At 35.9% G+C, this 12,510-nt stretch overlaps 1 protein-coding gene across 2 annotated transcripts in view; it reads left to right on the top strand.

Moving 5' to 3' along the window:
• Slc26a7 (solute carrier family 26 member 7) overlaps positions 1–12,510 on the top strand; it is a 99,994-nt gene that overhangs the window by 86,210 nt on the left and 1,274 nt on the right. For both annotated transcript variants that reach the window (XM_026383426.2, XM_026383416.2), the window contains 3 exons: positions 7,024–7,124; positions 11,799–11,853; positions 11,937–12,040. In XM_026383426.2, coding sequence (XP_026239211.2) covers positions 7,024–7,124; positions 11,799–11,853; positions 11,937–12,040 — 260 coding nt within the window. The remainder of the gene's footprint in view (positions 1–7,023; positions 7,125–11,798; positions 11,854–11,936; positions 12,041–12,510) is intronic.

Below are 12,510 nucleotides of genomic sequence, written 5' to 3'. Positions count from 1 at the left end.
AATTGCATCCATTCATGTCAACATGGATGCAGTTTAAGTATTAACTTCTCTGGTCTTTCCTAAATTCTCATGGCAAATTTGCAGTTTCCTGCCTGTGTTCTCAAAGAACTCTTCTAAAATAGTGATATAGTGCTTACTTAATGATGGCTTTTTCAATGGTTTACTTTGCTGTTAAAATGAAAACTTTTCAGGGAGTTCTCACCTCTGCCTCCCAGCACCTATTCCACTTTGCACAGAACAGTAGCTGATGAGAAAGCCACTTTGCTGTATCCTGTTGAAACGCTGGCGCCCAGTGGCCCTTTACAGTGGTCAGAAGTAGTTGATGAGAATATTCCTCTGCCATCTTCATCCTCTCCTGTCTTTAGACACTCCAAAAACATCCTCAGTCCTCTTCCCTCTTGTTCAGTCACACATCCTGCCCTCACTGTTCTACTTTAAATGCCAAGGCTAGGTTTATTGCTCTTGTTCTTGATTTCCCCCTCTCAATTTAAACTAGTAAGTCCCAAGTTTTCAATTCTGTAAATATTTCAACAGAATTGATGTGACCTATTAAAATAAGTTGAAAATCATAATCTAGAGCTTATATATGCTTCTTGTATTTTCATCTGTATGTATGTATACATACATATACACATTTAAGTACTCTAATCATTTACCTATTGCTTTTCTCAAAAGAATAGACCTCTAAAAACATAATAATTATCTCAAAGTTGCCACAAATGGTGTATTTATTGACCAGTGTAAATTTTTATAGGCTGTCAACATCTGGGACAAAGGGACAATACGCATTTAGTCACTAAAACCTGTAACTCTTGGTTTCATTATGTATACATTTTCACTTTGTGACTCTGATTCTGTCCTTAATTAAGTTCAGAAAGAATTAGTATAAATTTCATATTATTTTTTTTCTGCTGTGAAACAAATGATGATTCTAAAGCTTTGAAGCATTCTAGCTGGGAGTAATAAGGATCCCAGGAGGGTGGCTACAGAGAAGCTGAGTTTGATTTGGAGCATTGTAAATTGAAGTTCATGGGAGGTCATGTCGGAGACATTCAGTGGGTTTTGGAGAATACAGAAAAGATCCAGAAGTGACCAAAGCTGAGGGAGGCGTGAACTGAATACAGCAATGAGCAAAGTAGAAGAGAATTAATCTTCTCAGGAGAAGATTCATAGTTGAACAGATGATAGAATAATCAAAAGATATGAAAGAAGCCACATATATCATAAGATAGAAAATGTGGTAATTCTCTGAATGAAAATAACAATTGCTCACCTATGGAGAAATCTTCTATGACTATGTTTAGTGGTTTGGGTCCCCACAACATTTTAGTCATCTTATGTTGATCTAAGAGGCACCCTGTTGAGATCTCCATTAGTATTATGATTTGCCAGTTTAGCCTCCAGCTCCTGTTTATCTACTAAACTCCAGTCCTCCTCCAGGTCTCAGCTCACACATCCCATTCCTTCATTCCTGCCATTGTTCACTCAGCAAATATTTCTCACATTTATTGAACATGCAGTAAATCTTGAGTGCAGTCATAGATCCTGCATTTTCAAGGATAAAAAAAGAAGACATGGTTTATGGTTTCTTCGTGTGGACCCTGAAGTCTAAACAAGGTCCTCTTCTCACCCTCTTCTATTCCCTATGTTAGTCAGCTTTCAGCACTGTGACCAAAAGCCTGACAAGAAAAACTTGAGGAAAAGTTTATTTTGGCTCATGGTTTCAGAGATTCCATCTATGGCTGGCCAATTCCACAGCTTTGGGACCAAGGTGAGGCAGAACATCATGGTGGGAGGGCATGGCAGAGGAAAGTTGCTGGATTTGTGTCAGCTAGGAAGCAGAGAGAGCCTGAGTGCAAGGAGCCAGGGATAATATAATCCCTAGGAGCACACCCCGGTGACCTATTTCCTCCAGTCATGTCCTACCTGCCTATAATTACCACCCATTAATCCACTTGAATGGATTAATAGGCTGATCAAAATCATTTCACCTATAAACAATCTTGAGTCTTTACACACATGAGTTTTGGGGAGAAATCTTATAACCCAGTCCATAACACCACCCAAATCAACAGCTCTGGTGTATAAATTTCCTTCTGCTGTTGTAGCAAATAGTTGAGTTTAGTGGCTTAAAATAACACAATTTATTATTTTACAGTTTGGGGCCACAGAAATCTGAAATGAATATTAAGGACATAAAATCAAGACTTTGGCATGGATATATTCCTTTTAGAGGCCCTAGAGTACACTCTATTTTATTGTTCTTTTCAACTTCTTGTAGGCATCTGCCCCACCCTGCATTTTCAAGCCAGCAGTGTGGAATCTTCAAATCTCTCTGACCTCTTCTTTTGTCACAGCATATGCTCTGGCTATACCTCTTGCCTCCTATGATTGCATTAGATGCACCTGGGCAATACAGGATAATCTCAAATCCTAACATTCTTAATTTAATCAAACCTGCAAAGCTACTTTTGCCATACAAGGTAACCTATTCACAGATCCTGAAGATTAGTTGTGAAGATGGAGGGGGTGGGGTGGGTTGTTCTGTCAACCACATCCGATCTCCTGTGCTTCCTTAGCACTTTCTTTAATTTTTTTCAGCCTTCACAACACTTAGAATTACCAGTTCAACTGACTGGTTTCCCTGTTTGTGAGTCCACTGAAGGTAGAGACCATCATCTCTCTTGTTCACTGTTGAACTCACATTTCCTAAGATGGTACTTAGAGTAAGAACTCCAGAGCATCTATACTACTTGAATGAACACATGAATAAATGAATGAATGAAATTCTCAAAAACATGTGCATGTTTCCAAAGGTAGTGTTGTTGTTTGTCTTAAATGTTTCTTGTACCCTTATTTCTTGAGAAAATTAGAGATTTTTAAGAAATCTGTTTCTCAATAGTTAATTGATATCAACAGAAAATACTTAACTTTTAAAAAATTATGAGTGACTCACAGACTGTCAAGAATCTTTTGAAGTATATGAAAGGCACTTCTAAATTATGCAACTATGAATACTTTTTAATTAAAGGAGTTAATGAATATTCTACAGGAAAGAGCTGGCTTCCACAGTCTGGAGTTAATTGCCCACCCACACCTGATGGTTAATTTCTTTCTGAAATGTTTTCTTTTTTATTTATTTATTTTTTTGTAGATAAAGCCTATCATTTACCACATCCCACATGGGTATAGATTAGTTGTCTCTCTGCACATGCTCCAAGCTTACCTTATTTTGCTTAAGGCAGGATATTAGCTGTGCATTCACTTTACTCTTTTCTGGGATGATGTGATTTTTATTGCACTAGTTGATTTACTTAGAAGCTTAGAACACAAGGTTATATCCATAAAATCAGCACAATTGCAGAACCCAGAGGATACTGTGTAAAAGGAAGACTTCACTTATTTTTTAAGAAGATTTCAGAAATGTCCACTGTATTTTAATTTTTATTTGAGTGAATTGGTGACTTAATCATTGGGATATCCTTTTGTCTTTTTTATTTAGAAAAGGCACCATGAATTGCTTCTTTTAAAATAGCAAATACTTATCCACAACTATATGGCATGAGTCTTTTGTTTTGCTTTGTTTTATTTTGTTTTTGTTTTGGATGGCCTGAAGAATATAGACATATATCGATTAAAAGAATTGCAGGGGTTGGGGTTGTAGCTCAGTGACAGAGCACTTGCTTAGAATGCGTCAGGCACTGGGTTTGATCCTGAGCACCACATAAAAATGAACAAATAAAATAAAGGCATTCTGTCCATCTACAACTACAAAAGGAAAAAAAGTAAAAAAAAATGCAGAAAAGAAACTCAGATATAAAAATAAAAGACAAAGAAAGTAATGGCATGAACACACTCTGAGACAATGGAAGAGAAAATTTTATATCACTACTGATAAAGCCCAAACATTTACATGGTTCATAATCCATCACCACTTAAATTATGAAATAATTATAAGAAAAGAGAGGATGACAAGTACAATTTAGAAGTGAAATAAAAGTAGTAAGATAGAAAGAAAAAAACTTGTTTTAAAAAATATTTTCAATATCTTTTTATCAACAATAGCAAAACAAAAGACTCGTGCCATATAGTTGTGGATAAGTATTTGCTATTTTAGATACAGCTATCAATCTCTCTAGATAAATACACAGATTTTTTTCACTGTAGTATTTTTAATGTTCAGAGTGACAAATTTTTGGTCACCTAGTAGTGGTTTTCCAAAATGCTGAGTTGATAAAATACTTAGGTCTTGTTTGACCTTAGTGGAAAAAGTAAACTAAATAATCTTGTCTGCCCTGCTGTGGAATCTGATGATAGAACTCATGCCACAGGGGTATAAGCAATAATATTTGTAGTTTCTTTTAATAAAATTTATTGACTTAAAAAATCAAATGTGACTTATATTGTTTCAATTTCGGTTTATTTTTACTAACCCTCTCTTGTAAACATTACGATTATGCTTTCTAGTGAATAAAGAATAACACATTAGAAAAATTTGTTATTCACTAATTTTTATTTTTAGGTCTAATTATTAATGCTATTTTCCTACAGAAATTTTTGGATAAAGAATTTTAGATTATACCTTATTTTGAAATATGTACTATTTGATGTCATTTGGTCAGAACATATTATAAAAAGTGGAAGATAGAAGAACTAATTTTGATATCAAATTGTGTCATTATTGTTAATTTAAGATCTTTTGCCACATATTTCAGTGGTCTAAGCCATTCATTTAATGAAGGCTATATATTTTTTTAACTGATGATTTTTTTTATTAATGTTTAACAAGCATGCCCACCTCCAAGCATTGGTGTGCTGGAACATCTTTAACAAGCAATTTTTGGAGTGGGGGACATGGGGTGGTGCTGCACAGAAGCACTTATCTGTAACATTTGCCAACATTCCTATGATGAAAATATCTACATCATCACTAATGTCAAGCCACCAACATGTTCTCATTGAACACGGAGTAGGGAAGATGTGTACGTGATTAGCATGAGCAAAGAAGCCATATAAATTTCATTTTTAAAATAAGCATCTTCAAAAAAGATCTACATCAAAAACCACAGATACTTACCTGATGTTTAACTGAGAGGTTTTTATATCCTCAAAATTTAATGAAATGTTTCTAAATTACATAAAAATGTACTTATAACCCGACCAACACTCCACTATTGAATATTCTTTTCTTAGAGCAAGTATTTTGCTTTTTTTGTGACATCTCAGTTTTTTTTTCCTGTCTGATAATGAGCAGGGCACATTATACCCAAGAGTATCAACAGGTCCCTGCAATAATAGAGGTAAGTCCTGTGTTTATTGAGACAAATGGTGAAGGCTAACAATGCCACCACATAGAGCGGTCAGTGGATAAGCTAAGTTGTTGTGACTTTCAATTTTGTTTGAAGTTCTAATTTATCATTTTAGACCAATAGAAGCATAGCCTGAACCTGTAGTAACTGCTTAGCCCCTTCTTGCAGGAAAAACAGGGCAACAGAAGGCACAACTGCAGTGCCTGGCCCAGAGTCGCCCCTCAGTACATGCCGGTTGAATGGGAGCAGGAGGAGTCTGAGATCTGAAGCTGTCATTAGTGTTTAATTAAAGCTGTCCATATGGTTGGGATGCTTACATCTCTGCATCATTTCCTTGAAGGCTGCTTTTCACATGAAGCCTTCCCCAATCACTCCAGTGAGACTTCTCCTTTAGTAAATTCTCATTCTTTTTCGTTTTATCATTTTTAATCATATGTCACTTCTGAACCAATCCTATTCTTGTCACTCAAGGATATTATAAGTTCCTTGAAGAAAGTAGGATCATCTCACTCATATTTGTTAGTACCCACTGTATTTTAAAAATGTCCTCAACATACTATATACTTTGTAGTTACTGATCAATTAATAAATACAAATATACACCCAAAGGTGAAATTTCAAAACAAATCATGTACCTGAATACCACCTTTCAAATATGTTGAAATTTACTTTGTATCATTTCTCCTTCTTCTAACAGTTACTGCCATATAAAAATTTTCATGTCTCTTTTATAGTTTCTGTTCTTCTGTTTTTCACTCTAGCAGTAGTTTGTTTAAAACATTCTTTCCCTCATATTTTTCTACAAATCAAGAAACAATCATACTCACATTTTCTGCTGTAATAGAGGAGAAACCTTGAGAATTTTTACTAGCAAATTATTCTAATTAAGAATTAATTTTTCCAGAGAATTTCATGATAATTATGAATTGGAATTTATCTCATAAATGTTGACTGTTAATTCTGGGGATACATTTAGCCTACATGGTCTTCTCTGAGAGCTATGTTATGTTTAGAGGAATCCCAAATGGGACTTGTCACCATTTAGAAACATCATCTCACATGAGGAAGCTGTGGCCTTGAGAATGTCAATCAAAAAAGAAGTCATAAATTCCCAAGTAGCATCTTTTCTTTCTTTCCTATTAAGTACATTCAGAGGCAGTTTTAGGCAGTTTTACTATGAAAATAAAGCTTAATTTTCAGGGTCTGTCATACAGGTCCCTTTAAAATTTGTGGGACAAGCCGAAGAAATGGATCTTTGACTTAAAGTGTGAATCCCAGATTGTGTAAACCTCAAGCATCACAAAACAGGGCTGTTCCTCTGGGCACACCCATCAAGAAAACATGTAATATCGTGGAAAGCATATCCTTAGAGGCCTCTGTTCTACCCTCGCTTTTAGTTCTAACTTGTTAGATATCTTTTCAAAATCATTTAAACTTGCCTACCCCATTTGTCTATCTGTGAAATGATACTGGTAATTAAACTACCCTGCCTTCCTCTCTGAGTTATGTGATAATTACCTTAAATAACATCCTAACAATAAAATATCCAAGTTCAGAAAATAATTAGTAATTAACTGAAAATGTAAAAATGAAGAGGCGTTTGGAATTATTATTTTTAAACACGAGGTCACTATTGTCTTGACACCATTCAATGAAGTCAGCAGCAAAAACGTCTGGGAATATTCCCTAACTGAAGTCTCTGTTCTTCCTACAGAGGAAACCACACAGTCAAGCTCTCACGACAAGTCGGCCTTAATCCTGGATTGCAGTGGCTTGACCTTTTTTGACTATTCTGGCGTCTCCATGCTGGTTGAGGTATTCACAGTCTGTGTCTGGATTGATTCCTTCCCTTCTCTTTAGTAACAGGCCTATTTTAAAATTACTGGTAAATATTAATTACACAGAATGGTAGGTTTCACCATCGCATATACATGCATATAACATAATTTGAGTAACGGGATTCTTCATCAGCCATTCTCTCAGCTCTGAAGTCTGATAATCCTTCCCTTGAAGGGACGTAAGACATTGTACTTCACACCACTGTAGATTTGCTTTCAGGAGATCCCATCAAGCTTTTAGGTATGTACATGTGTGAGGATCAGAGATGGAGTATTTACTGGGTAGGTATAAAACACAGCCTTGAGATGTGGTGGGCATAGCATCTATAGCAGTTGGCATGCAAGGTTTCCAAAAGAGTAAAAGTCCCCTACAGAACGCCAACTACATGATCAAATGGCCTTGTTCTCTCACATGGTGGCCCAATACTATTCCTGGCCTCTCAAAAAGTGTCCCACTCAGGGACTTTTCTCTATTCTCTTTGGCAATGATACCTCCTCTATGCCATTATTTCCATGGCTTCTCCATGACCCACATGTGCAAAACACAAAGTCCACTGTTGAAAACCCCCATAACTCACAAACCTCATTTCCACAGATGGAAGAACACTTAATTTTGTGAATTCAAGGAAATTTAAGACACTTTTGGCATTTGTTTTCTCTTTCTATTTTTTAAAAATAAATACTAAATCAATAAGGAATTCGCCCCCTTCCTTATTTCCTTCAGTTCTCCCCCTCAATATTCTAAATTGAAGATTGGGGTGGGACAACAGATTGAGGGTGGAAAAACCTCTATTCTCAGTCCTCCACCAGTGTCTGCGCACCAGTGTGGCTGGTCTTCAGGTGCTGGTTCCCTAGCAATCTTTATCTCCTTCATATCCTTTCTATCCAATCTTCTTATCTTCATATCTCCTGAGCAGCTTAGTATTAACTCAAAGCCTTAATCAAAATACTGTGAAAATTTCTAGAAAATTTTCTCTGCAAGTCTTCTTCCTTTCTATATTCTCTCTACCATCTCCCCTCCCCGAACTCCTGTTCTGTCTTCTCAATCCATATAAGCAGCTCATTTTGCTTGGATCTCCCCAATCCACACCAAAGTGGATTTGGGAATCTGCTTTGTGGCAACAAGCTGAGCTCTGGAGGACTTGCCTCATCTGTCTTGCTGCTTTTAGGAGACTTGGTCCTAAACCACTGGAGGCCTATTGTCTAAATACAGTTGTTTGTATGTTGTTGTCCAATTGTCTCTTTGTTTGTGGAAGATGGGTTGGTCTCTCATTAGTTACTTATTATGGCTAAAAGTAGAAATCGGACATTAACTTTTTTGGGGGGTACCGGGGGTTGAACTCAGGAGCACTCAGCCACTGAGCCACATCCCCAGCCCAATTTTGTGTTTTATTTTAGAGACAGGGTCTCACTGAGTTGGTTAGCACCTCACTTTTGCTTAGGCTGGCATTGAACTCATGATCTTCCTGCCTCAGCCTCCAGAGCCACTGAGATTTCAAGCAATGCCCGGCCAGACATTGATTTTTAAAGTGTTTGGATTTGTAGCTTTGACATTGTTTTACATTGTGAATTTTGATGGTTTTCTTGTGAGAATGCAAACCTGAGTCTCTATTCATTTGTATTTTAAATTGATTTTGAAATGTTGAACTTTTCAAAGTCAAGGAAGTACAGAGGTAAGCCATCCTGTCACTTTTCTAGGCAGGAGCATGTGGAGGGAAAGCACTGGCTCTGCCATACCCACTGAGGTGTCAATAGTTACGTCCCCTACCTGGATCTCAGCTGATTCCTTTGTAGAAATGAGGCAGTGATTTTGATTCTGGATTGGGAGATATATCAAGACAATAAATAATACAAAACAATTGAAATTTAAATACTTCAGGTTTTAAATCTATTGGCTACTTTTGGCAAATTACCCTTTTATACTTTTTTTCCTTCTTTTTTTTTAACATAAAAGCTTTGTACAGTATACCAAATATTTTGTATTTTCTTGCAACTAAACCTGGATTGCAAACACGTAGCCATTCTCCACTGGAAGGCTTTTTATGTTCGGCATTTTTTATTTACTTGTGTTTCCAAGGTCTTCAACTTTTATGCTTCAAGGTAATTTGGATGCTCCTTCGAAATGCATTTGTTTGAAACCTGATTCTGGTCCAGAATATTCATTTAAACAACCCTGGGTAATTCTAGGTGTCCAGGGATCATATTTTGAGAAACATGAGACTAGAATTGTTCTTTTACTTGGAAAGGCTGGTATGCATATTTTTTGATCAATTGCATTTTAAATTTGTTTCTGAAATTATTAGCTGCCCTCTCTAGACATTTAAAAACAAGACAGGATTATAAAAGAGGAGGAAGTTGTTACCTCTTCCCATTGAGTTTAGGTGGACAATTCAGAGGAATCCAAACAATCTAAGCACTGGGCATGTTGAAAAAGAACTTGTTTTTTTTTTTTCTTTCTCATTTATGGTTTTAAAATTTTATACCACTGAATGGTGAAATAAACCAACAGATGCAATCTATTTATTTAATTGTATTTCTTTATTTTTTGTGGTACTGGGGATTGGACCCAGGTTATCATTCATGCTAGGCAAGCACTTGACCCATGAGCTTCATCCCCAACCCAATTTATTTTTAAATTGGCAGAGAATAACATTTGCCCTTGGCTAGGTGTATATATATCTGTATATACAAAGCTGGTGGTTTTATATTAGTATTCCCTTTTTAAAAAAATTTCTTATTACTATTTGATTTATTTCCTCATTATTTAAATAACATTATTATATACAACAGACAACTTAACATGGGTAGGATCAAATGTTTGTTTGTAATTATAGGAACCAGTAGTAGAGGTATCCATTTCATCAAGTTATGAGACTTAGAATGGATATATTACATATAAAGCACTTAAGAAGCTGGGTGCGTTGGCCATGCCTGTCATCCTAGCAACTCAGGAGGCTTATGCAGGAGGGCCTCAAGCCTGGACAACTTAGCAAAACCCTGTCTTTAAATAAAAAGTAAAAAGGACTGGGGATATAATTCAGTGGTAGAGTGTCCCTGGGTTCAATGTCCAATGCCAAAACAAACAAAAAAATCCACCTAATAAAATGTCTGCCAGTTGATAAGTACTCAATAATGTTAGCTTTCCATTTTCTAATTCTAACAATTCATTTCATAAAGTACAACTAATATCATTCCAACTAATATTATTTCTTAGTTCCAGCTACCCTGGAAGAGAAGCCAGAGAAAAGAGCCACAGGACTTCTTTAGCCAGAGATGTTAACACTCCCTTGGTTAACACTTCTTGGTCACTTTAGCATAAGGAACATTTTCCTGGAAGTTGTAGGTTGAAGGAAGTGGGATGACTTCTATTTATTCTTTTACTTGGGACACGAGAGAGGTCAGTGAACTAGAGATTATGTTTATCAGCATCAGCAAACCACCCATAGCAACGTGTTTGTGCTCCACTGAGCTGAAGAAAAAGTCAAACACTGAGAGGTCACCTTGAATTAATTATTTTAACACAAGCAGGAGCTAATTATTCAATGTTAAAGTCTAAGTCCATATTTTCTTTTCTTTTATGTTTTGTTTGATCATTTTTTCCCCAAGTGATATAAATATTATTTCACAATTAGTCTTTCATAGAGAAAATTATTTGCTGCTGAAAGAATCTGAGGGACCCTTGGGATGTATTACATATACCCTTAGACTGTATAGCAAATGTAGATTTCTACACTTTTCATGAAAGATATATAACAATTATATAACCAAATTTATCCTCCTGAAACTAAAATGTCTAGATTTACTGTCATTGACTCTCATGGTTGATTTTGTTCTGGATGAATTTAAGATCAGAGATTTTCACAAATTGTGTCTTCTTGAGATTTTTTTTGGAACTTAAGGGGCAAGACAGTAAAGTATGCCAAGGAAATTAGTAAGGATTTCTCATCTTGATAGACCTTTAAACATGGAAATCCAGTTGGGTCCAAGGTCCATGTCTGTAATCTGAGAGTGGGAAGCCTGAACCAGAAGAATTGAAAGTTCCAGGCCAGCCTCAGCAAATAAGTCAGGTCCTAAAAAGATTAGTGTGCTGTCTCAAAATAAAAACAAAAAGAACTGGGGATATAGCTCAATAATAAAGCGTCCCTGGGTTCAAATTCAATGCCAAAAAAAAGAAAGTTGGAAAACCAAAATTGTGTGAATCATAGTAATATTCTCAATTTTTCATCCCTGGGTAGAATTTATCCAGTCCATAGATATGCTAAATTATTGTAAAATATTAAAATATGCAGCAGGTCAGCAGGTTAATTTCACAAATGGTTTCTTGACTTACAATAAAAGTGGTTGAGAACAGTTTTATATCATTCTTACTGGAAAGGAAAGATGATGTTTGGATTTTTATTCAATCAAGTTGAAAACATAAGCAGCCAGACTTAATTGTAGTCAAGGTAGATGCCTCACTCATACTAACCTTAGTCTTTTAGATGCTTGCCAGTTTGTGACCGACTATGTAGCCATGTCTCCCTCTGGTGGTTGACTTCATACTTTAAAAAAAAAAAAAAAAAAAAAAAACAAGACACTCTCAATTCCTGTTTTATTCCTTCTTGCTAGCTATTCTGAATTAATTGTGGGTGTATTGTTTTAATTCTTCCAGGTGTACATGGACTGTAAGGACCAGAGTGTGGATGTATTATTAGCCAATTGCACAGGTAAGAGGGTGTCCTTGGCTAACACTGAACATGATCCTTCCATTGCTTCATGTATTTTGGTGTTTTCCTTTGCTTTCTCGTAGCTTCCTTGATAAAAGCAATGAAGTACTATGGAAACCTAGACTCAGAGAAACCAATTTTTTTTGAATCAGTATCTGCTGCAATAAGTAACATTTATTCAAACAAGGTAAGTTGATAACACGAGCTTGCAAGAGTTGTAAAAAATATAGAATATAGAATTAAGGCTTTGCATTTTTTTTGTGTTAGCTTTTTAACTCACTAACATCTAAAATCTATTAAAATCCCTCCAATCTCCACTTCAGAGTATCTGTAACAAAAAATAATATTTCCATTCATCTTTTGGGGACAGTTATGAATAATTATTTAATAATTGCATCTTACTACAATGTTACTACTTAGAGGATTTGGCCTTACCTGTCAATTACAAACTGCTTGCTTTAATGCTTCTTCTGGGATCTATTGTCCTGGAAGTTTGAATCTACCTCTGACAAATATAAAAACTCTAAATATAGCTTGCCAGTTTTTCTGCTCTGATGCTTTCCTCCAAGCTTATTAGATTGCCATCTTTGGGAATATTATTTGCAGATTGTAGTGCTCCCATGATCTGAGGTATGAAAGTTACCTTCCAAATATCGG

This window comes from Urocitellus parryii, chromosome 7 (assembly GCF_045843805.1).
Source record: "Urocitellus parryii isolate mUroPar1 chromosome 7, mUroPar1.hap1, whole genome shotgun sequence".
Lineage (NCBI taxonomy): Eukaryota > Metazoa > Chordata > Mammalia > Rodentia > Sciuridae > Urocitellus > Urocitellus parryii.
The sequence above is the reverse complement of the archived record's forward strand: the minus strand, read 5'-3'. Positions and strand labels throughout refer to the sequence as shown.